At 48.4% G+C, this 24302-nt stretch overlaps 9 protein-coding genes across 9 annotated transcripts; 1 reads left to right on the plus strand and 8 right to left on the minus strand.

The window, feature by feature from the left end:
* Positions 1 to 26: 26 nt before the first annotated feature.
* Positions 27 to 2606, minus strand: NAB3 (Nab3p; the record flags this gene model as incomplete). The annotated part of the gene is made up of 1 exon (XM_019130600.1): positions 27 to 2606. One exon carries the CDS (start codon positions 2604 to 2606, stop codon positions 27 to 29), a length of 2580 nt encoding a protein of 859 aa, XP_018983422.1.
* Positions 2607 to 2880: 274 nt separating this feature from the next.
* BABINDRAFT_15064 (uncharacterized protein) lies at positions 2881 to 6455 on the minus strand. The gene is made up of 2 exons (XM_019127228.1): positions 6128 to 6455; positions 2881 to 5433 (listed from the first exon to the last, which is right to left on the minus strand). Exons 1-2 carry the CDS (start codon positions 6337 to 6339, stop codon positions 3300 to 3302), a joined length of 2346 nt encoding a protein of 781 aa, XP_018983423.1. The 5' UTR covers positions 6340 to 6455; the 3' UTR covers positions 2881 to 3299.
* An 880-nt stretch (positions 6456 to 7335) lies between these two features.
* BABINDRAFT_66181 (uncharacterized protein) lies at positions 7336 to 9320 on the minus strand. The gene has a single exon (XM_019132471.1). It carries the CDS (start codon positions 9201 to 9203, stop codon positions 7464 to 7466), a length of 1740 nt encoding a protein of 579 aa, XP_018983424.1. The 5' UTR covers positions 9204 to 9320; the 3' UTR covers positions 7336 to 7463.
* A 3271-nt stretch (positions 9321 to 12591) lies between these two features.
* On the minus strand, positions 12592 to 14249 carry BABINDRAFT_163120 (uncharacterized protein). The gene has a single exon (XM_019129726.1). It carries the CDS (start codon positions 14104 to 14106, stop codon positions 12781 to 12783), a length of 1326 nt encoding a protein of 441 aa, XP_018983425.1. The 5' UTR covers positions 14107 to 14249; the 3' UTR covers positions 12592 to 12780.
* Positions 14250 to 14567: 318 nt separating this feature from the next.
* ALO1 (D-arabinono-1,4-lactone oxidase) lies at positions 14568 to 16205 on the minus strand (the record flags this gene model as incomplete). The annotated part of the gene is made up of 1 exon (XM_019131044.1): positions 14568 to 16205. The coding sequence occupies exon 1, from the start codon at positions 16176 to 16178 to the stop codon at positions 14568 to 14570; it is 1611 nt and encodes a 536-aa protein (XP_018983426.1). The 5' UTR covers positions 16179 to 16205.
* Positions 16206 to 16370: 165 nt separating this feature from the next.
* BABINDRAFT_163121 (putative asparagine synthase) lies at positions 16371 to 18746 on the plus strand. Its single transcript, XM_019129727.1, has one exon. It carries the CDS (start codon positions 16541 to 16543, stop codon positions 18677 to 18679), a length of 2139 nt encoding a protein of 712 aa, XP_018983427.1. The 5' UTR covers positions 16371 to 16540; the 3' UTR covers positions 18680 to 18746.
* A 29-nt stretch (positions 18747 to 18775) lies between these two features.
* Positions 18776 to 19862, minus strand: BABINDRAFT_163122 (uncharacterized protein). The gene has a single exon (XM_019129728.1). It carries the CDS (start codon positions 19788 to 19790, stop codon positions 18918 to 18920), a length of 873 nt encoding a protein of 290 aa, XP_018983428.1. The 5' UTR covers positions 19791 to 19862; the 3' UTR covers positions 18776 to 18917.
* Positions 19863 to 20334: 472 nt separating this feature from the next.
* BABINDRAFT_163123 (uncharacterized protein) lies at positions 20335 to 21458 on the minus strand. Its single transcript, XM_019129729.1, has one exon. It carries the CDS (start codon positions 21252 to 21254, stop codon positions 20367 to 20369), a length of 888 nt encoding a protein of 295 aa, XP_018983429.1. The 5' UTR covers positions 21255 to 21458; the 3' UTR covers positions 20335 to 20366.
* A 787-nt stretch (positions 21459 to 22245) lies between these two features.
* Positions 22246 to 23771, minus strand: ERG13 (hydroxymethylglutaryl-CoA synthase; the record flags this gene model as incomplete). The annotated part of the gene is made up of 3 exons (XM_019131970.1): positions 22246 to 23435; positions 23508 to 23610; positions 23715 to 23771. The coding sequence occupies 3 exons, from the start codon at positions 23769 to 23771 to the stop codon at positions 22246 to 22248; spliced, it is 1350 nt and encodes a 449-aa protein (XP_018983430.1).
* Between the last annotated feature and the right edge of the window lie 531 nt (positions 23772 to 24302).

Here is a 24302-nt window from a genome sequence, read left to right on the forward strand (position 1 = left end):
TCGACTGGAACAACGCCTAAACTCGTCTACATCTTCTTCCCACTCAATTTCGCCATGATATCGGCAATATTTGGCGGATCCTCGGCACCCTGATTGGCACGGTACGGTTCGCGCTGAGCAGGGGGAAGTGAAGCGCCGTAGGGTTGAGGAACGCCGTAGGATTGAGGAGTCCCATAGGGTTGAGGAGCCCCATAAGGTTGGGGAGCCCCATAAGGCTGAGGAGTCCCATAAGGTTGGGGAGCCCCATAAGGTTGAGAAGCCCCGTGTGGTTGAGGAGCCCCATAGGGTTGAGAAGCTCCGTGTGGTTGAGGAGCCCCATAGGGCTGAGAAGCTCCGTGTGGTTGAGGAGCTCCATAGGGTTGAGGAGCACGGCTATAGTCCTGAGATTGAGGAGCAGACTGGTACCCCTGTTCTGGTTGTTGTCTCTGTTGGAGCAAGTTCATCATCTGCCCCAACGTGTTGGGATCAAGATTTTGCATCGCCGAGAGCAAAGCACTCAGGTCACCAGCTGGGGCGCTGGCGGGAGGGTTGTAGGCATTGCGCGAGTAGTCCTGGCGACCGGAAAACTTATCCTGACGGTACTGGTTCTGGCCACGGGAATCGTGTTCTTGGTGTGGCTCACCATAGCTGTTGCCTCTGCGGTTGCCTCTGTTACCATAATTCCCACGATCAGTTTTGCCACGGTCATTGTGGCCACGGTTGTAACCACGATCGTTGTAACCGCCATTCCGGTCGTAACCACGGTCATGATCATAGCCACGGTCATGATAATTTCCATGATCGCTCTGCTCAAAGTTACCTCGAGGATTGTGATTCCGGCCAGGCTTCCGGTTATTGTGGCGATTACCTTGGTTGTACCGGCGGCCTTGGTCGTACTCTAGCTGTTGTTTGACATTTTGTGGCTCTGCTTGGGACATATCACGATCCGGGTAGCGTTCTTCTATCGCTCGCTTGACCAAGTCCAACCCCACGAGAAGGTCCACCTCAGCATACTCGTCAAATTTGATGCCCCCGTCAGGCGTCGTGCTGAAGACCTGTACATCAAGACAGTTGTCCTTGACTACGCACACGCTCAACACTCCGGCGTACGCAGCCTCGGAAATGGCCTCGGACACGTCCTGCGGTCTGTGTACCACGTTGGTGGAAATGTTGGACTGTTTGAACATCTTGACGACCTGGCGCTTGTAAAGGGCCGACGCGGCTTCGGTCGTGAATATCTGGCAGTCAATAGTAGCATTGGCCTCGTGACTGCCCCGGCGGTCCTTCTTCTCAGTGCCTTCCTGCGCTTGGGCCTCACGCTTTCCCCAGGTGGGCACGCTAACGTCCACATGGAGCATCCTGCCGTGAAGAGGTACGTTACGCTCGCCCTTCATTGCGGCGGAGCATGCCTCGAGCGTACGGAACTGGCAGAACCCAAACCCGCCTTTGATGGAGATTTCAAGCACCTCGCCGTACACGTTCATGATGCGAAACAAGTCCTGTTTGGTGATAGTATTAGCAGACAAGTTGCCCACAAACATGCGCGAGCCCTTCGGAAACTGGTCCCACTTCCCCCCCTGCTGTAAAAAGGCGGTTTCTGATTGCTGGAAAAAGATCCACGCCTGTCGCTCCTGTGGGGTCATTTGCAACGTGATGTCCGGGCGCTTGCAGTACGGGTTCACCGGCACGAGCGGAATCAAGTTGCGCTTCTGGAACGGCTTGTTATAGGAGGTGGTTGCCGCCATGTTGACCATCTTGACATCCTCGCTAGAGATCACACTCGGGTCCACTTCGTTCAATTCCACGTACAATGCGAGTTGTTTATGTTCAATTGGGATGTCCGCAAATTTCTCGTCTGTGTGGATGGGGCTGTTGAGAAGTACCTCGATGCCCTGTTGGGCCGTGCGCTTTGAGCTGTGAGGTTTCTTGGAAACTGGTTCTTCGACCGGGTGGGTTTCCGCTGGTCTTTTGGCTGTTTCGGCGAGGTCGAACGGATCATAGTCGTCATCTGAAGCGTCAGCTGGCGTCTCGATGATTTCTCCCAATAGAGCTTCGACAGGCTCTGTTGGAGCATCTACCAAGGTCTCGAAAGGTGTTTCCAATTGAGTTTCCGCTCTTTCTGAAGCATCATCTATAGCTACTCCAACTGGAGTTTCGTTTGATACTTCTTCGACGGGTGCTTCATTTGAAGTTTCGTCTCTGACTAGAGTTTCATTTGGTGCCACTTCAGCTGGAGTTTCACTTTCGACGGACTCTACAGGAGTCGTATTTGTCTCAATTACCGCTGGACTAACTTCCAGGGCCCTTTCCACTGCAGTATTTACTGGGGCATTTTCTGGGGTATCTTTTGAGGCATCTTCTGGGACATTTTCAGGGGCCTCTACCTGAGACTTGTCCTCAGACCTCAAAGCATCCTTGGTGTCGGTGCCTGCCTCGTTAGTGTCCACTTCGCTTTCAGCTACTGGGCTGTTCTGCGTGACGTCAGGATTTGGGGATGATTCATGCCCACTACTGTTTTCCACCACAGGGAAAGGCTGTTCGGTCCCAGTGGTGTCGACAAAGAGTTCAAGCGCTTCAGGTGCGCTAGGCAGCGCAACCGGGTCAGGTTTGATTTGCTCCTCTGACATAGCTATTTTGGGGTACAGATACTGGTACAAATAGCAAGCTGACGGTTAGCCGGTGGGATTTATTCAGGAAAAGAACTGCTTATATATCCCCGTGGCATAAACAGGACGGCACTAGCGGAAAAGTGAAATCGCAGAATACGATCGCTGATCCCACGTTATTAGTCACGTGTATTGTGTGTAGCACGTTCTCTCGGCGTTGAAGGTTGCCGAGCCATATCGGGGTTAACACCTATGCGATTACAGCGTTACGTAAAAATAAATTGGAATAGTCAATAGCAAATAGACTGTTAGATATATAGCTGTACATGGTAAAGAGCGGTTTCACCCCCCCTAACCTTGGAATAACGCAAGCCATGGTGAAAGCATCGAAGTTTCTGGAGTCGATAAAGCAAACGGTTTAGGCGACTTATTTATATCTATTCGCTTCAGAATATGTATGATACATTCCCTTGCTCTCCCGGGTGGATGTCACGGAAAGACTAAGTCCATGGCAGAGATACTAAGCGGCCAAACCCTGGAAAGACACACGTAAGCCGTTGCATAACTTTAGAATACTTCCTGCTAAAAATTTGATATTTTGTCTGACCAAATACACCCCCCATTGTGCATACGCAACAACCCATTGGCTGAGTGTTAGTCCAGTGTTCCGATACCATCCCGTCCATTATTTGACTAGCCCCTATCTAACACATTCTAGTTCAACGACGCCTGTCTCTCGTACATCTCGATGATCTGATCACTGGAAGTGGCGTCTTCGGTGCCTTTGTCGTCCCTGACGCGGAGCATGCGCGGGAAACGGAGGGATATCCCTCTGCCCATGACATTGTGCCCCGCTTTGTAGATTGGCGACAACGACAAGTCCGCGGTCAAGACCTCAAACACGGTGGTTGGCTCAAACCATACATCCGGCTTGGCGTTTCCGTTGGTTGTATCGTACACGTAGTACGACTTTGGCTGGGAAATCACGGTTGGAAACAACTTCAGGTACAAGGCAGCCAAGTCTTCGTCTGAAAACCCGGTACCGATCTTACACGTGGTTTCGTACTCGCTGGTATCGGGGTTGTACGTTGCCAAGAGGAACCCCCCGTACGACCCGGTTCGCTTCCCCTTGCCGATGTAAGCACCAACCACCACCAAATCCAAGGAGTCGCCCACCCCTGCTAGGTAATCCTTCTTCAACTTTAACCAGTTGCGCGACCGCTTGGACGGCTCGTACCCCGACTCAGAGCCATTAAGCATCTTCACCATCAACCCCTCGCACGCCGACGAGACTGATTTGTCCAAAAACACCTGAATCTCTTCGATCGACGAGGTGTTCATCGTGGTGGCATACTGGAACTTTCCCTCAACGGGACTGAGAACGCTCTCCATAAGGCCCCTTCTCTCGGCCAACGATTTCATAATCAACGGCTCTCCGTTGAGACACAACATGTCGAACGCAAACAAGCAGATATGTACCTTGATGTCACGTTCCTCCACGTCCTTGCGCTTACGCGTCGACAAGACTTGGAACGGCAAGATCTTCTGGGCTTCGCGATCCCACGCAACCGCCTCGCAGTCCAAAATTAAGCTCGTTGTACACACATCCGGCTTGAGGAAGTGTTTCACCGCATCGATAATGTCCGGGTACCGCTGCGACATGTCTTCGGAGTTTCGGGAGTACACCTTGACCTCACCAGAGTCGAGTAAGTGCACCTGCGCGCGCTCCCCGTCGTACTTGTACTCGCAGGTGAACTCTTCACCCTGGAAACGATCCAATACCTCGGTAATGGACTTTGTAGGTTTGGCCAACATCGGCTTCAACGGCACCCCCGGCTTTAAAGTGCAGTGTTTGCTGAGCGAAAAGATTCCGTACTGCAAGGCATTCGTGATGACAATCTCGTAGTTCGGCACCTGGCAGAACGCATCCTTGATCATATCCTCAGCCTTGGCTAGCAGCTCTTCCATCTGTCGTGGGGACTGCTTTTTGGCGTCTCTGGCCGCTTCATACTGCACAAACGACGCAGCCAACGCATTTAGCACGGTCTTTTCCGCCAACCCGATGCGCAATTTTCCCTCTAAAGAGCGGATCAAAAAACGCGCCTCAGTGCCGCTACAAGCGGTCAACATCTTCCCAATGATGCTGATTTTGGCGCCCTGGGAGTTCTTTCCCGTGGAACGCGCGATCGCGGTGAGCTGTTTGAAGACCGTATCGACGTCCAACGGCTTGGGCTTGAACATGGTGGGCTGCGAGGCTCGACTCTGTTCGGCCACAATCCCCAAATCGCCCGTCTCGTGGAAGTCCGCCTTGATTTTTGCCGCTGGGCGGCCGTAGTTTTCGCCGATTGCCTTGATGAGCAAGGTTTCCCCAAGTCCTAGCTCTAAACCTGGTTCGTAGTCTGGGCCCAATCTGTTGATGAACAAGTAGGTTATTTGCACGAGTTTGGAGGGGTTGGATTGGAGAACCTCGAGGAAAAATTCGGTGCAGTAGGCAGTGATTTTCAAGCGGCCAGACTCGTCTTCGATCTTTTCAAAGACTTTGCACAACGCGGCATATGGGATGGGGCCAGCTGCCAACGCCTTGCTAGAGGTTGGGACATCGGCTTCCGTCAAGGCTTTAGTTTCCACAGAGGTTTCAACGGTAGTGACATCTGCCTCAATAACTTGCGTCGCTGGAAGCTCTTCGTCTGTCTTCACCTTCTTGGACAAGCTTTCAGTCGCTTCTGCCAAAATTCTCTTTGGGGTTTCCTGGACTTTGGTCGTAGCATCTTCTGGATCGGCAATCACTTGCTTCTGGAATACCTCTTTGACTTCCTTAACTTCGATCTCTGTGGCCTCCTTGGAAGAGCTGAAGAACATAGAGAGAGTCTGTTGTTTGGCCATTCTACGGGGGGCTGTAGGAAAATGGAATCGAGCAAATGGGGCTAATCTGGCGGATGCAAAACTGAGAAAGATGGTGTGGCTTTGTTTATATAACCGAGCTAGCATAAGGGACGAAAACAACGGCTGAAGCGTGACAGAACTCTGCCAGGATTTATTTTTCGGCGCGTAAAAACGATGGGACGCGTCAGAAACGCCCTCGTATGTGAGGAGCACGTGCTCTTGCACGTGAGTCTACTAATCTTGCACTGTTGCATCTAGAGGGTATTATGCTAAGAAATTTATATAGAGATTGATCGGATTAGACCGTAATATACACTGGAACCGCTCTGGCTTGACTTCCCAGGGTTGTGTGACGGGTAGCAGCCTCAGCCAGAAAGATACCGGGGAAAATGAAAGTACACGCTAGCTTTGAATGCTGGGAGGAATGTTAATAAATAGAGGGGGTAATAGAGGGGGTAATAGAAGGCAACGAGTGGGGCGAAACCATTGAAAGGGGAAAAGGATCCGAAGCGGCGGGGAATAACAGATATGGCCCCTTTCCGCTGAGAAGCATTGCAATAAATAGTAGTTTACAAGGATGCGAATGCGATGCTGGAGGTCGAGGTAGAATTACCTCAGACTCTTGTGAGTTATATCGGGGTGCGTCCCAAACCTCGAACTAAACGTCCTTTATGTCAGAGAAGGCAGATACGACCGGGCCCTGCTTCTTCGCGGCAACCTCGGACGGGGAGACGGAGTCGTTGGCCATGTTTTTCTGGTCAATAGGACATGGAATGACGGAGTTTAATCCAACCAACGTGAACGCAATCGCGAACGTGGTGGTGAACAACGAGTTTGTGAACTTGTTTCTGGTGGTGGCTCTCATAAACATAACGGCAGCGTATGTACAAGTGGGCTGAGAATATGACAAGGGGTAATTGGATAACGACGAAATTGCGTTGGTGTAAGGCAAATCGTCTAATCTATGATTAAGAGCGTGGAGTGTGACCGATTACTGTTGACTTCATGGCCCATTGCTTGTCAATTTTTTCAGTGCATGCACGTCCTTCCAGCGAGATGCAGTAGGAGTTTTCGAGATTCAGCCAATGGCGGCTTGTGAATTTCCCACCTGGAAGTAAAATGCAGGACATAAGTGGTCCTATGTCGATCTGCATCACGTGAACCCAAGGAGTATTCTCCGGCATTGAGTGACTCTCGTACCCTCTCGGCAGGTGCATCGTTGTCTGACAAGAGCCGGTTGTGTGTAGCTTCTATCCTGACTGAGTTTGGTCTGGACGATTACTTCCGATTACCATCTGTGGATTTTACATGTTACTCTGAGTAAGCTCATATCAGTAAATTATTTTGGGTTGAGGCGGTATTGGGAACGGCCCGGTGTGGTTTGCTTTACCTGCCTCTGGTGCGTGGTGAAGATCACATGGATCAATGGCACTTACCGCCTTGCTTGATTTGGGCCACTGGGGAGAGCCCAAGTCTCTGTATCTCTTATCCTATGTCTCAGGTAAATGGTGTAGTCCTGCATTAGGATTCGTGGTTTCTTTACCACGTGCCCCTCCCCCGTAAAGCTTTCACCAATGCCATAGAGAGACTGGACCGTGACTTGGCAGTAAATCAACGCCGGTGGATACAACAAAATGAGACGATTGCCTTTCTAAGCTATAAATCCCCTTGAGAAGCCACAAGTCTGATATTAGGATTTTAGCGGATAGCACTCTTGAAGCTTAAACTTGGGAACGGAGATGCTCGCAGAACTTACGACGCATGCACATCCTCCCTGGCTCCAGATGCACTCATGTAATGCACACGCCAATTAATAGCTGACATGAAAACGTGGTTAAAAATCTCTACAATAAAGTTAAGTCTATAAGTTATTATGGAATTCAATAATAGTAAAATTGGATAAAACCCAAACGAAAAGTGCATGGGAGAGAGAATTGAAGCGCAAAAGAGAGTAAGAATGAAAAACGATAAGAGAATCTCAACTCGAGATCAGCATTATTTAGATTCGTTGTTGAAAGACTCAGAGTCAGCATGAGTAGCAACAGAACCAGCAACAACGTACTTTCTAATGTTAGCCTCACCGTGAATCGATTCGGAAATGTCTTCCAAGGTTCTTCTCTTAGTTTCTGGCAACAACCAGGCCAACCCGAAACCAAGCAACATGAAGAGAGCGAAAATCTCCATAACATGCGGCAACCAACAGTTAGCGTCGGTCTTAGAACAGTTATGGTTGATTAAAGTACCCAAGGCAGTCTGGGCGACAATAGCACCGATCTTACCACTGGCAGCAGAAATACCGTGAGCAGTGGATCTGTATCTGGTAGGGAAGATCTCACCAGGAATGATAAAGGTGGTGGTGTTTGGACCAAAGTTCTCGAAGAACTGACACAAGACGTAAAGGGCCAACAAACCGTGGTCACCAACTTTGTGGTAGGCGAAACCAATGATACAGAACAAGACGGTCAAGATACCAAACCCACCGATCTGGATTGGCTTACGGCCAAGGGTATCGATGGTGGCAACAGAAGCCCAGTAGCCTGGGATAGAACCAGCACAAATCAAAATCAAGTTACCGGCAGCGGAGTTGTACAACTTCCAGTAAACGTTCTTAGACGAGGCGTAACCAATGGTCTGTAAAATCACGGCAGAGTTCAACCCCAACCCGTAGAAAGCAATATCCAACATGAACCAACAACCGGCAGTCCCAAGCAAGATCTTACCGTGCTTCCACTGGCCGAAGTGAGTGCGGAAATCTTTCCAAGAGGCCTTTGGTGGCGTCATAGCAGCAACCTGTTCATTCTTAAATTCAGCAGCGGCGGTAGCACGTTCAATGTCCAATTGCAAACCGGCAATTTCTTGGTCATTGGCATTACCGTGGCCACCAGAAGTAAATCTTTTGGTGTCAGCGAGGGCTCTAACATCATCACCGGCAATCTCCATTGTGTATCTAGGGGATTCAGGGATAGTCAAACGGAAGTACAAGGCAATCATGGCTGGAACGGCACCCATACCGATGGTGATTCTCCACATGGCATCACAAGCCTTGATACACCTTTCACCACACTCGGCATTGGAGTTTACGTCAATGAGCGAGTCCTTGTACCCAACAACACAAATCAAGGAGACAATAGCGGCAAACAACTGGCCCCAACCCTGACTGGCAAAGACAGCGCCCATGGTGGCACCTCTCCACTTGGTGGTGGCAAACTCAGAAGTGATAACGGAAGACAATGGGTAGTCACCACCGATACCAATACCCATGACAATTCTCCAGAAGGTCAACATAGCGGTAAAGTTTAAAACGGCAGAACTCCCAGTCATGCACTGGAAAATGGTGGCAACAATCATGATGATCAACTCAATACCGTAGATGGCCTTACGACCACAGTAATCGGCAAGGAAACCGAACCCCAACTGGCCGATAACGGTACCGATGGAGGTGGAAACCTTGAGCAAGGTGGAGGTGGAGGCTGGCATGTTACCACCCCAGTAGACGTAACCCATCATGGAAACAGACAAGTTAATGGCGAAAATATCGTAAGAATCAGTCAAGAAACCAACACCGGCAACGACGATAGCACGGACGTGGTACCAGCCGAAAGGAGCTTCATCGATCTTTTCCAAGGCCAATCTTCTTCTCTCCATTGGATCTTCGATGTGTGCGAAATCATTGATAAAGTTGTGGAACGCGGCGTTACCACCGGCGGTCAAGTTCTCTTTGTTTTGTTCAGGCATCTTACGGAAACAGGAACTTTTCTATGTGCGAGGAAAGATACAAAGGGATGATATATTAGTGCTTAGGAGGGGGGGGCACCCAGGAATATTTATATGGACTCTGGACTCCCGCTACGGTCACCAAAAACCCAGGATAGGCGATGAAACTCGGTATTACAAAGAAATGTATTCGCACGCTACATGTTTAGCGTAGGAATTTATTGATTGTATGCACGATCATGCAGAAAAATTCCTGTGCGTCAACTTTGCACGGGAGAAAATTGGCTGTAAATTGCCGTCTAGAGAGGGAAAACCCGGTTTTTGGCAGGGGAGATCCTCGCACGAGTGCAAAAGCAATTTGTAGGCCTCTTCTTATTAGGGTTCGCTTCTGGCATTTAGGGAAAACGTGCCTCTATAATTTGCGCAGCACATGGGGCCGTCCGATTACCACTTTCTCTAGTCCTCTTCCTGCTTATCACACACAGCAGAAGTCTACTCCCCATGTGTAATATATCTTTGGAAGTCTTTTTATTCAACTGTCGTGTGACATTAACAAGCCTTTACTTCCAAGAGTTTCGGATAGATAGCCCAAGAAGTTTAGATACTCCAGAGAATTGCTCAGCGGTGTGTGCCCCGGATTTTTTGCAGCGCCAATACTTTTGGCCTGAAACGTGTATAGTTTAGGCACAAGTTAAAGTCCCCGTGCTGGGGTCTGGGTTAAAGTTTGCCTTACACGTGATAGAGCTTTCCATCCAGGGATTTGCAGTGGTATAAGTGGTCCCATACTCCATCCAGGGTGAAGCATTAGCTAATATCGCGGGGAGGATATTGCCTCGGTATTGGTTACAGCGGGCCATACGCTGCCTGAAGATGCGCCGTTGTCCAAACGCACTGTGAAATATTTCACGGTGACCCTGCGTGGAGCTGCAGCGTGCATTGGTTAGGTCACGTCGAGGAAACCTTAAGTTGGCGTGCAATTAATTCGCGGTAAATTGGTCCCACGTTTTCTCTCGATCGAGAGGCTGCAAATCTGTGGCACGTGCAGCAGAGCACTCAAACCTCACCTTCTCGGGCGGGTCTTCGAAGAGATAAAATGGTTACACGAACTCTTTCGGATATTTACTCCTTTAATCGTGTTTATACTGCATTGGGTAGCTTCAGGGCTGAACTGGGCCTTGGAATTAATTTATAGTCGTAGCCAAGACTATGTGTTAGAGGCTACCAGATAAAGCGTAAAGATTTGCATAAAAAGCTTGTTAGGGAGAACTTCCAAGCAGTATTAGCCACATGGTAGCACGCTGAGTGATAATTTGTGGGGAAATGGCCCGTGCCCTTTTATCTATACATGTGTGTCTACCCCGTATGGAATTTTGCAACTCGCTATTATACTAATGCGGTATTGATCGTAAATATTTAGAATTTAAAGGAAATCCGTCATTCGTAGACCCGTCACCAGGATATTTAACTGCAGGTAAATGAAGATTTAAGAGAAGCTCTGCTATGTACAAACTACGTATATAACTCTCTCTTCACTGCTCGCAGTGACCCTTGATTCTCTCGGAGGTTTATATTATTGGGAAGGCAGGGAAAGATGACGCATTTAACCGCTTCTCGGATAATTGCCGGAATGTCAAAGGACGTATAAAAATCCCCAACTCCAGATTGAGTATAAACCCCGTCGTTGGTCTTACTGAAGAGTGATGTCAGTTAATACGTCTCGTAGCTCTCAGATCACCATCTGAAAAGTCGAGTAAAGATTAGTTCAGTGACTGACGGTTTCCGGATATGTATTGTGCTTCAGTAGGATCCTTCAGCACGATGTGAGTAAGGAAATATGTGGAAATTTTGCTACACATGGGATAGTTCAAACCGTAGGCATGTACGTACTAAACTGAAATGGGATAAACGGGCGTGAGGCATTAAAGACAAATGTGTGGGTTGATCTTACGTGTGGTCCATGACGTGGTAGATCCCTGCAACTTCTGATTATCAAGTTTCTTTTTCCACGTGTTGCTTAAATAAATTAGCAATGTATCACACGATGTTAATTAACTCGTGTGACTGCAAAACGATTAGCATTTGCAAGGTTATTAAACATGAGAGTGTCCTTTCCAAGCTTCCGTGGCGGGGCTGGCCCTTGAAGTAAAGCGGTGTTCTCAGGGGTGATAATATTTTAGAGAGGCTAATCGTTTTGCATTTTAAAGATTGAAAGCTTAGACGTTTAAAGTATGGATTAATCGTTTAAGGATTTACTTAAAGCGTCAGTAGGGTCATGGGAAAATCTGTCACAAGTAATCACGCCTCTAATCAGCAATTTATTCTCTTAAACCATGACTGAAACCACCTGACATCACTACCCTCAAACGTTAGGTGGTTTCAGCTGTCGTTAATATTGATTCCCCGCACCTATATACGGCCGTTTATCTTTTTTACTCAGACCAAAGGAAAGCATGCGTATCTTAGTTGTCACGTATTGGCAGATAATGTTTTCTAACAGTAATTGGGGAAAGCACATTAAGAGAAACCTTATCACTAGGTTTAACTTTGAGTTAAAAGGGCTCCAGGATACGGAGCATAGTACATTATTTGCACTATAAATTGTAAACTAGACACGCTAAACTAAGTTACTAACGGCATACAGAACTTAGGCTAAAGGCGGCTTCAGACCCCGACTCTCTAGCAATTTGATAGAGAGGCTACAATATACCCACCTACACGTGGGGTATGTCTATTGGATATATATTAATATCCTGTATATAAACCCTGGCTACCGAACGGGTCGACCGCTAAACATTGTTGCATGCACGTGTGTCACCTTGGGCTCCGCTTAATAGGACAGGTATTTTGAGACACATGAGCGGAGGGCACACGTGGGGCACACCAAGTCTCTGTCTGCGGCGCCCCATGAAGCATCACAAGGCCCCAGTCTGACCAGTACTACATAACCAATGCTGGACGTTGTATATCCCTACTCTATTAGATATTGTGCAGCTATACTCGAAAGGCTTATATTATAGTGGAAGAGCACCAATCGTTTAAGCGTAACCGGTGCGTACCCAAGCAATTGCGGGTATATGTAGTGATGTAAATACGCACTCTGTGTATATCATACTAGGATAATTCTGGTTACACAATTACGACTCTAGGTCTTCAACTTAAGTTTGCGAATATCTACTATTTATTAAAATCAGTTATTATTCATATTTAAGCAATATATATGCAATATATATGATAATATAATTACAATTTGATATATTCGCATATTATGTTTAGGTATTTCATTACGTATAAACTTATTTATAAACGAAAATACACTAGATTTTGTTAAAAACGTCTCGTGCCTTTTTGACAACTCTTATCACGCAAATCTGATACATCAAAGCTTATCTAATATATTATCTCTCGTATGCTTCACTACATTTAGATAGGGTTCCGCTCTAATTAGATTTTTATCCTATCCCAAGTTGTCTGCTTTAGCTACGCTCGGGACCATGGAACAGATGCGGTATAGCCAAATACTCACTTTAACCTTAAATTAGTATCGCTGAAAGTAAATATTTGCGTATGCTGAGTTTTTTTTAACCCACCAATGCCATGTTTACAAATCGAAAAAGCTTTTTGCGTTCCCCGTACGCCTCACTTTCAATACGGGTTTTGACCCTCTTGCTGGAGTAGCCTTAACCTTCTCCACCGCTGCAGTTGCGTTTTCAGCACTGAAAGTATAGCAATAGCTCAAGAGAGTGGTGGTGGAGGGTTTACTCCATAGTTTTTCCATCTGGTGGCACACATCCCTCGGCGAGACATTTTGAGTATCAGTGGGGTAGTCCTCATCTTGTACGGTCACGTCGAGGACGATCCGACTATAAAGGTCATGTATGAAATTACGCGGCGGGGAATGGGACTCGGTGTTGGCTGGATTTGATTGGTTATGCAAGAAAAATAGTTTCAAGGCCATGGGCAATTTACTGATAACAGGGTCACTGGTCAACTCCCAGCCAGAACCAGCCCTGGGAACTTCTGTGACGGCCACGTTAGTTTCCACACAGCAGAGTTTCGACATTGGAATCCTCGAGACGTCAAATAGAAACCTGCTCAACCCAGCACTTGTTATTTGTACCGCCCCGCCCTTCCTGGAGCTTAACCGCAAAACCCGCAATTCAGGCCACTTTCCATTCTTGAGACCCAAACCGAGACTGTACAAGAGATTATCGTCCAATTGCGGAAACGACGAGAGATCGAGGGCAGCCAAGTTGTCGATTTTCAACAAAGACAAGATATCCTCGCGAGCGGCAAAGACGGCGGAACAGGGTGCTAAATTCAAGACGACAAAAGGGCCGTATGTGAGTCTGTTTAAATATAGGGATAGATCATTCGAAATATTCACATTACGAAAAAAAACCTCTAATCGATGCTTGGCGCCTTGGATACCTGGAAGACACGTGTTGATCAATTTCAAGTTTCGGCTTTGCTTGATGTGTTGGACGGCCTCTTCTTCGATCGTTGGGCTGGCGGTATAGTAGAAGGTGGGGGAAGACGTCATGAAATGGGATCTGAAGGTTGGCTCGGTGTGGAAAAAATTTGCAAATAAGTTGAACACAGCCGGGGAGTCGTTATGCAAAAGGAGAATGTTTTCCCATACTGCTCTCCAAATCGACCACTGGGGGGCTGCCGCTAGATGCTCAGGCTGGACATGCAAGACTTTTCCCGCAATTTTCCGCGATGCCAAGGTCTTGAGAGTGGGGATCTTTATCGGAAAGGTAGAGCCCTTCCTCTCACCCTTGTTCCAATGGGGTACCACGGCGGGGGGCAACGAACGCCAGGCATATGTCTGACGGGAGATGGAGTCTGTGATTGTGGAATCATTTGCACCAATTCGACTCAAGTTTTTACTAGTCGGAAGGCCATTTTCGGGCGCTGGAGCCATTGGTTTATTCCGTTTTGTCGCAAAATTGGCAAACCTCTTGTACGTATTACCTCTTCTTTTTCCCTTTTTCTTTCCCTTTCGCTTTGTCACCTTTCTTCGAGGGGCCCCGGCTGAAGGGGAAAACTTTACATCTGGCATCCAAGCAGCTTAAGCCTCAAGTCAAATGAGCTAGAGACAAGCGGCTATGGGCCAATAGCTGCTCCACCTATAGTGGATAAATATTGATGCTTGTCCGGTGTTTAAGAGGACGCGACGCGTTTAGAGTTTGCGGGATGCGCAGCCGCACGTATCCACGATGCCCTAATAGAAGCTTGAAGCTCTGTATAGCTTGAAGCCTGTATAGCTTGAAGTCTGTATAGCTTGGAAGCTTATCATGGTTTTACTCACTGCAAATAAACATCCTACCACAAGCACACACACACACATATATATATATATATATTATCATTTTTTGATCACTCCTATTTATCAACAATCCCGTTTCTGATGGCCCAGTCTCTGTTGGCTAAGAAGACGCCGTCCTTGTCGACCTGCTCTCGAACCCGCTTGAACGCCTTTAAATCTTCGCCAAACCAGTCCTTCATCACGCCCTGGAATCCGTACATCTTGCCGTCATCCCTACCGCCATACTTCAACTGCACGTCGCGGGATGCCAGGTCCTGCTCCTGGGAGATGGAGTGGCCGATGAAGTTTTTAGCCCAGTGGGGCTTGCCCTGGTAGTCCAACAACACACGCTCAAACTTCTCGTACCACGGACCAACGTCAATGTCGGTGTGGAACGGTCTGTACATGGTGGCATTGATGTACAACGTCAACTGTTCGTTGGTGATTTCACCAGACGTAACGGGCAAGTTTCTTGGCGTGGCATCCATGAACGGTTTCACAAAGTTGCCCGGGATGGGGCCGGGAGCAATCATCTCACGCTGGGCCAAGAATTCTTCAAAGTTCTCCTCAACAACGGGATTGATCGTGGTGTTGGAGCACCTCACCTCCATCGGAGCGTGCACAAAGAATTCGCCCTTAGCGGCCGCAGCCTTGATAACTGCGTCCAACTGGGTCAAGATGGCCACACCATCGGTCAAAGGAGCCAGCCATTCGTTCACAAACTGCGAAAACAAACAGTCCATGTTCAAGCCTTCTACAGAGCCCTGCACCGCGATGTCGCCCTTACCGAGGGTTTCAACATTGCCGTACTGTCTCTGGAACACAAATCGCTCCACGTAAGGGGTCAAGCGCGGGGCCACATGGACAGAGACCCACAACAACGATTCGTAGAACAACCGGCCCAAGGTGGTGCCATACCACGAAGCACGCGGCGCCGACAACGGCTCCTGAGTCTTGGAAGCACGCCAGAGAATACATTTCTCAGTGTACGGGAACCACCAGCATCTGATGAACTCATCGGTAGTGAAAATAGTGTCCCAGTTCTTCAACAAGGTGTCGAAGTTGATCACCTCCTGCTTGGACTTGATCTGGTACCGCGGGATGGTTCTGAGGGTGACGTGGGTGATCAAGCCGATTTTCCCCAAAGACAACAATGCCGCCTGGAAAATCTCCCTGTTTTCGGTCGGTGAGCACTTTACCAACTCGCCCGCGGAGTTCACAAGCGACAAGTCAACCACCTGCGATGAGACCAAGCCGTGGTACTGAGAGGAGCCGTGGGTGCCAGTGGAGATGATCCCGGCAATGGACTGGTCAGAAATCGAGCCTAAATTTTGAATAGCCAAGTTCTTGGTCTTTAAGAACTCGTTCAACTGGAAGATTCTCACCCCCGCCTCCACGGTGATGTCGGTGAACTTGCCCGAGGCATGGGGTTTGATCTCGAGAATTTCGTGGAACTTGTCCAAGTTGACCAACCATTCGCTGGTCATGGTCAAGTCCGATGGCGAGTGGCCTGACCCCACGGTCATGAGCGTCTTCTTATTCAACCGGGCTTCGTTCACCAATGTCTTGATGTCGTCCAACGTGGCCGGTTGGAAGTACGCGGAGGGGCGGCACTGGAACGTGCCCGCCCAAGTCGAATGGATGAGTTTGGACACCTGCAAGTGGGCAATCGATTTTGGCACAGACATGGCGATGGGAAGAAGAAAAAAAAAAAGGGGTGATTTATGATCGCTGAAGAGTGCAAAATGCCGTTGAAGTAATGCAGGATTGAACGTTTGCACGTGCAGGCGCCACAATTGGTGCATCTAGTGTAAGATACGAACAGTTACTTCCAGTATGGGCCATGGAAACTCAGCCATCAAGGGTTTAGAGACTATAATCGGCCATTTCCACTAAATTTACGCCAAACTAATCTTGGACAGAGTCGGGGGTTATCCCCTTAGCACGCTCCCTGCACGGAACACCTACAGATCGCTGGGTTAGGGTTGAAAAATATTTATGCATGAAAAAATTATAACTAGTCGAGACCAACCAGAAATACGGTGTAGTCATGTGCGGTATCCTTTGTCATTTCACAACTAAACCATGTGCTGAGCTTCCTCCGAACAAGGTTTACACATCGGCGGAAATCAAACAGTTGGTTGAACAGGACTTGGAACATGACCTTCAGTTGACGCCCGAGGAATCGATGAAGTTGGAGGAGTACAAGGTTATCAAGGAACAATTGAAGCACAACAAATTTTACTTGAGAGACAAGAACAACAAAAAGAATGACAAAAGTTATAAGAAGGCCAAGGGTGGTAACGCCCTGGTATGTGACTCGCTTGAAATCCAAGACTTACCGCAGATGGCGAAAGTTTCGCTAGAGGACACCCCCGAAGCGGCGACCGAAACAGAGGAATTGGCGTATCCCCTGAAGCATTTTTTTAATGAATTGATTCCCAAAATCGCCACCAGAGGCCCGGACTACTGTCAGTTCACTGCAGAGTCCCACCAGGCCGGCAGCATCACGATTACGGCCCAACACTTTTCATCTATTCTCTCTTTAAGACAGCCCTTCACAGCTCAACCATATACGGCGCTGACCTCACTTGAGCATAAGTTTGTCCTTCAGTTTAACGGCGAGTTGTATAATAACGCCGCGTTGGACGTCAATGACACGGAGTACGTTATGCAGCAATTGCTTGCCCTACCAGGGATTCAAGACATCGACTCGGCGGTCTTGAATCTCTACAGATCCCTCAAAGGGGAATTTGCGGCCGTCATCTATCACAAGAACGAAGGGGTTGTGTATTTCATGAGGGACTTTATCGGGAAGCGCTCCTTGCTCTACTCTGTCGTGGACGGCGACTTGACTGTGAGCTCGCTCCCACCATCGTCAGAGTGTTCCCGCCACCGAATGGCATTCAGAGAATGCAAAGGTGGCGAGCTTTACAAATACAGTCTTGTCTCCCAGACCATGACGATATACAAGATCGTGGGCAACGGCGACCGTGTGATGGCTATCACGGAGGAGCGGCGGGAGGTGGAAGGCGACAACGATATGCCCACCGAAGAGCAACAGACAAACGTATTGTACGAGAGAATTAATGCCACCACCTGCCACCAGCACTCCCACTTGTCCTATTCCAGCCCCTCACCCCCCATCCAGGCCCTTGTGTCCAAGCTAGACAACGTGTTCACGGAAGCGGTCCGAACCCGTATTGAAACCATCCACCCGTTAGACGAGTATTCGGGAAACTCACGGGTAAAGTTAGGTGTGCTCTTCTCTGGTGGTATCGATTGCACCTTGGTGGCTCACAAGATTGCGTCTCTCAGTCCACCTGGAACGGTCATCGACTTACTCTCTGTTGGGTTTGAAAACCCGCGTGCTAGCCTTTCGCCGGCCCAGTCACCTGACCGCGTGCTCGCTCTCAAGTCGTGGCAGAGCTTACAAGCCCGCTTTGCCCCAGCAGATGTGACGATCAACATGGTCGAGGTTGACGTCACCTACGAGGAGTGGCTTCTACACAAACGCAGGGTGATGGCCTTAATGTACCCGTGCCACACCGAAATGGACCTTTCGATCGCGATTGCCTTCTACTTTGCTTCCAGGGGCAGTGGTAATAAGGTAGTGGGTCTGGGCGAGTTTACGAGAGAGGCGTACCACTCCCGTTGCAAGGTGTTGTTTTCGGGCTTGGGGGCCGATGAGCTATACGGAGGTTACACCAGGCACCAGAAGATCTTTACTAGCCTTACCCGGGATAAGTCTGACGTTAACCCTTCCAGAGTGGCGGACATTGCGGCGGACATTGCGGCTTGTTATGGGCTATTAGCCAAGGAGTTGCTTCACGATTTGAACAGATTGTACGTGAGAAACCTTGGCCGTGATGACAGGGTAATTTCATCATGGGGAAAGGAGCTCAGATACCCGTTCTTGGATGAAGCACTTATCAGGTTTACCGTGGAGGAAGTTCCGTTGGACTTGAAGTACAATTATCAATGCCACTGTAGCGGTTGCGTGAGCCAGGATGCGACGGAGTGCTCAGCTGATTTCAAATCTATCCGAAAGTGGTTGTTGAGAGAGTTGGCCTTGTCCTACAATATGGAGTATGTGGCCCACGAAGCCAAACGGGCTATTCAATTTGGGGCAAAGTCGGCTAAGCTTGAAATCGGCCAGGGCAAGACCAAGGGCAGTGATTCTTGTTAAATTGAAGGCTCAAATGGTTAGGGTCATTGTAAATATTTTGTCTGAACTGTAATTTATGGTTTTTTTTTTTTTTTTTTTTTTTTGATTTTTCTGGGAGCCTACGAGTGGTGCCTAAGGGTCGTATAATAGGGGATTTGCGCAACCAGATATCCTTAATCATAGCTATCCTAAATCATGGCCTTTGCTCTCATATTGACGTAAAAGTGAATAAATAACCTTTTGGGTCGTGAGAAACCTATTACAACTTGGATTTCTCTGACTTAAAAGACTGTACAACAGAGGCGCTCTGCTCGGGAAGGTTAAACTCCTGGCCAAGATTATCCGCCTGGAAAACAGCAACCCTTTCCAATCCCTCGTTCACCGTTCCTCCATCTACCATGAACTGGATCTCCGCCTTGGTGCCCTCAATACACCATTGTTTGTGACTTACAATTCGTTCGGCAATTTCCAACGCCTTTTCCAAGGCTTGCTCCTTCGTGTCGAGCAATTGACTGACAAAGCCCAACTCCAAAGCCTCTTCACCCTTGAATTCTCTGGCGGTCAACGCCAATTCGTACAACCGAGATTTGTTGTTCACCAAGGCTGGCATTCTCTGCAAGGACCCGATATCCGCCACAATTCCAATATCGATCTCCTTGATGGAGAAACGCGTAGAATTCTTGACAGCCAATCTGATGGTGGTTGTGGACAACAAGTCCACAGCCAAGCCGTACGCCACACCATGAGCAACAGCAATGCTGGGGGTCGCAATCTGGGCCGTAGCTGCGATACACTCCTGAAAATCCTTGGCAAAGTGGTACACATTGTCGTTTGCCGTCTTCTGCGATGACTTGGAACGGGTTTCTCCCGAAATAGCCTTCTGCATCTCGATAGTGGCGGCCTTGAGATTCAAGCCGCTGGAGAAGTTACGACCCACCCCAGAGAGTACTATGCACTTGACATGGGTGTCAGCGTCGAGTTCCCACATGAGATCCTTGTATTGGTGCCAGGTCTCTGACACAAACGAATTGCCGGTCTTTGGCAAGTTAATTTCCACGTGCGCCACGTCCTCAACCGGGTACGAGACGTGGAAATGGGTGTACTTGTTGTAGTTATCAGCGTTGAATGTCATGGTGAGTAGAGGAAAGGGAGAGAGCAAGCTAGGACAGTCTGGATATTTGTACCAAAGTTGTAGAGGTTCTCATGGCTCTGATTGTATCCTCGTTGCATGACCGTAACTGACTATCGAATCCGTAGCCTGCAACATACCTAGTTATTGTGGGGTGCATACCACGTGCCGAAATTAGCCGAACCCCGAAGCGGCTCAAACGCATGGCATTCTACACCTTCAACCGTTTAAAGCTCTCTATAGGTAGTTTTGGAGCTAATAATGTAAACGGAGTTGCATGGTTTGAAGGTGAGAATTTCCGAGTTGATGAAATAACGCTGAAGCCCTAAAACCATTGGGTTAATTAAATTCAAGCAACAGCTTTCAGAACATCTATACCTACGTAACGCACCCAAATGACTCCCTGAGTGACAATTAAGTTATCACACGGACTGAGATAACTTCCGAACTAACCAAAAAGGTGCTAATCAGGACTCACTTCTTAATAATCACCTGAGTCAAACAGCGGAAATTGAATACTCAGCATTTAATTTCTACAGAAGTCTAGCAGACATGTAAAACGCGCATAGTTTAAAATTCTTACAACTTGGCCTTAGACTTAACAGGGGCCATAGACTTACTTAATCTGACCAAACCATCGACAAACTCTTGGCCGAGATGGTCGGCCTGATAGATGGCGACTCGGTCCAACCCGTCGTTGACGCTCCCACCATTGACCATAAACTGGACCTCGCGCTTAGTACCCTCGATACACCAACGCTCGTGTCTGGCAATGTTCTTGGCAATTGCCAACGCCTTTTCCAACGCCTGTTCCTTAGTGTCGGCCAACTCGCTGACAAAGCCCAACTCCAAGGCCTCCTCGCCCTTAAACTCCCTGGCGGTCAACGCCAATTCGTTCAACCGGGATTTGTTGTTCACCAAGGCTGGCATTCTCTGCAAGGACCCGATATCCGCCACAAGCCCAATATCAATCTCCTTGATGGAGAAACGAGTAGATTTCTTGACGGCCAATCTGATGGAGGTGGTGGCCAACAAGTCAATCGCCAAGCCATACGAGATTCCGTGAGCGACCCCGATGCTTGGGGTGCCGATCTGTGCTGTTGCCGCAATACAGTCCTGGAAGTCGACAATGTGCTTGTACATGTCGCCGTTCTTGGTGATGCTCTCGGACTTTGTGACTACCGAGCCGTGGGAGTCGCCCTTAAAGAAGCCCAGCATGTCCTCGATGGCACCCTGCAAGTTTAAGCCGCTGGAAAAGTGTGGACCGACACCGGAGATGATGATACACTTGACCTCTGGATCGGCGTCGAGCTCCAAAATAAGATCCTTGTACTGGTGCCAGGTGGTGGACAAGAAGGCGTTGAAGGTCTTTGGCTGGTTGATCTCCACATGCGCCACGTGCTCTGCTGGCTTGGTGACGTGGAAGTGGTTGTATTTCAAGTTGTAGTGACCGGAATTGTAGGACATTTTGAAGGTGAAAGAGGGGTGAGAATATTGGGGAGTTGGATGAAAGGGGGTGGTGACTATATATGCCGTGCTTCTTTTGCGTGCCGCGAGAGAAGAACAAGCCAATTTCCATGTGGGGTGCCGAGATAACGTAGGACAAATCAGCGTCACTGAGCAGCAGGCCGCATTGGAGACAATCCAGGGATTACACTAATCTTGCCCAATATGGCCATCTAAGACATGCCTATATATTCCTAGGCATTTTTTTTTAAATAAAACTACTGTTTATCTAGAATTTATCCGGGGGGCTGTCGGATTGGGGCTTATTTTCATGCCGAAAGTTCCGCGGATTTCGGGTTGATAAACATGCACCCGGGATTCTACAGCGCGCTGTACAGGCGGGGTACAGGCTGGGGTGGCATCCTTTTCGTCCCAGATCTGGACTGATAGAAACCGTTTGCGAGACTATTAATATTATGGGTTTTATCGTCCCATATTTCCATTTAAATGACTCTTTACGTTTTAGCAGGGAGCGCTCCCACACCCCTGGCATGGCTACTACCGATACGTTAAAGCGACGTGTTGAGCTAAGCATTTGACACATTCCCAGCCTTGTTAATGTCATAGAGAAGGCAGCTGCACCCAGAACTCCCCATTTAAGTTGAAAAAAAAAATGCGTGATTGGAGAAAAGCATGAACGACCAGATCATCCCCTAAAGCGGGAATTTCTCTTCTCTTCACATACGCATCTACGGAGGTACAACTTTGATTAATGGACAGATAGTCCCGTCTCATCGTAGAACGTCCGTTAGATCAGCCAACACAATATCAAACATATCTGACCAGGCGGGTCTCACCTTACAACATAGCTCTGATCACATGCCATTGTGAATACGCTGCGTGGCTCATGCGAGTATGGGCCTACAATATATGGGTTTCCCGACAGACTTGTAAATCTCTACAGCTGTATCATTATCGATTAGGTATAGTTTAATGTGTATATAAAGATGGCTTACTCCTTGACGGCGTAAAATCTTCTAAACTTATCGTCGACCTCGGTCAAGTAGTAAGTGCCGACGGCCAAGTGGTCGGTGGAACCGGTTGGCTTGAAGGACTTTTGCAAATGGGCCGCTTCTCTCAACTCGATAGCCTGGACGTAGGTCTCTGGCTTTTCGATGGCTCTGGAGTCCAACTTGTTCTGCAAATCCAAGACCTTGGTGATGTGGGAAATGTCACCGACAACCTTGACACCGTACAAGGAGGAGGCCAAGCCGGAACCGTAGGAGAAAATACCAATACGTTTGTTCTGCAAAGAATCGGAGCCAACGTAGAACAACAAGGAGGCCAAGGCGGCGTAGGCAGAACCGGTGTACATGTTACCGGTGTTGGTTGGGACGGTTAAGGATGGGGAAACTCTCTGCTTGGTCAACTCCTTGGCAATACCCATGAAGACCTTTTCGATGTTTCTATCAACCAAGGAGGCTTCGTAGTCAACATGAGCCAAAGCGGCATCGACTTCTGGGAACAAGCTTGGGTTGGCTCTGAAATCGTTGTAGAATAATCTGGCGTAGGACTTGGTGACCAACTTGCAGGTTGGCACGTGGAAGACGTTGTAGTCAAAGTGGGACTGGATACCACAGGCCTTGGCATCGACCGGTTCGGCAACCAAGCCTCTGGCAATGGCCTTCTTGGAGTACGCCTGGTAGCACTGGTCAACGGCCTTGACGTAACAGGCCAACGAGAAGTGACCGTCAACGACTGGGTACTCGGAGGTGAAGTCGGGCTTGTAAAAATCGTACGCGTGTTCCATGTAAGAACCGTGGGGGGCCTCAAAGACAATTGGGGCGTCCGGGCCGATCAACATGGCAACGGTACCGGCACCACCAGTAGGTCTGGCAGCACCCTGGGAGTAGATCGCAATGTCACCACAGACGACAACGGCGTATCTACCATCCCAAGAGGAGGACTCAACCCAGTTGACAGAGTTGAACACAGCGTTGGTACCACCGTAGCAGGCGTTGATGGTGTCAACACCCTCAACATCGGCATTGTCACCGAACAATTGCATTAAAACAGACTTTACAGACTTGGACTTGTCCAACAAGGTTTCGGTACCGACTTCCAAACGGCCGATTTGCTCTGGCTTGATGTCGTACCTGGTCAACAAGTTCTTCAACACCGTCAAGGACATGGAGTAGATGTCTAAAGGGGTTAGTATTGGTTACAGTATCGGAATTCGCCCCTCTTTCGGTCAAACGTAGAGTGGACACATACCTTCACGGTCATTGACGAACGCCATGTTCGTTTGACCCAAACCAATGGTGTACTTGCCGGCGGCAACACCGTCAAATTCTTCTAAGGCAGCTTGGTTAACAGCCTGGACCGGTTAATACTGGAACGTGTGCAAAAATCGTTGCCAAGGGTTCGTCGAGTTGTACGGCCAACTCAAAATCCGCGGCTGAACAGGAAGACAATACGTACCTGGCCTGGAATGTAGACTTCCATAGCCTTGATACCAACATTTCTAGGAGGGGACATGATTGTGATCGGGGGTTGAAAAACGAAAGGGTTGTCTAGTTGGTATAAATGCAAAAGGAAACCTTTGAGGAAGAGACGCTGAAATACGTTGCATCTGGCAAAATGGGCCGGTTTTGCGCGAGTGCGTTACGCGTCGAAAAAATCAGACGCCCAAACGATGTACGACATCAGGTATCCGACAAGTTGGCCACGTTGCATGCAGGTTGTGTTTAGGAGATGAGCTTGAGAGCTAAGGTGGACGAGTGATTCGTATTTAAGGTCCGAAACGATATGTTTAATGCGGGACGACAGTATACATTATGGAGGAGGGTGAGTAAAGTTTTAGGGCTTAATGGAAGATGGGTATTCTTGGCTTGTATGTTTAATGGGACCTCTAAGACAGTTTTCCTAGATCGGTTAAAAACTTTAAGGGACACACTTTCCATTTATAAAACTCATCGTTCAATTTCATTTCGCCTTTAGGCTTTTAGAGTGGCATATTAACCACCAGTATTAATCAATAGTAACTTCACAGATGATTAGGTTATTCAG

This window comes from Babjeviella inositovora, assembly GCF_001661335.1.
Source record: "Babjeviella inositovora NRRL Y-12698 unplaced genomic scaffold BABINscaffold_12, whole genome shotgun sequence".
Lineage (NCBI taxonomy): Eukaryota > Fungi > Ascomycota > Pichiomycetes > Serinales > Babjeviella > Babjeviella inositovora.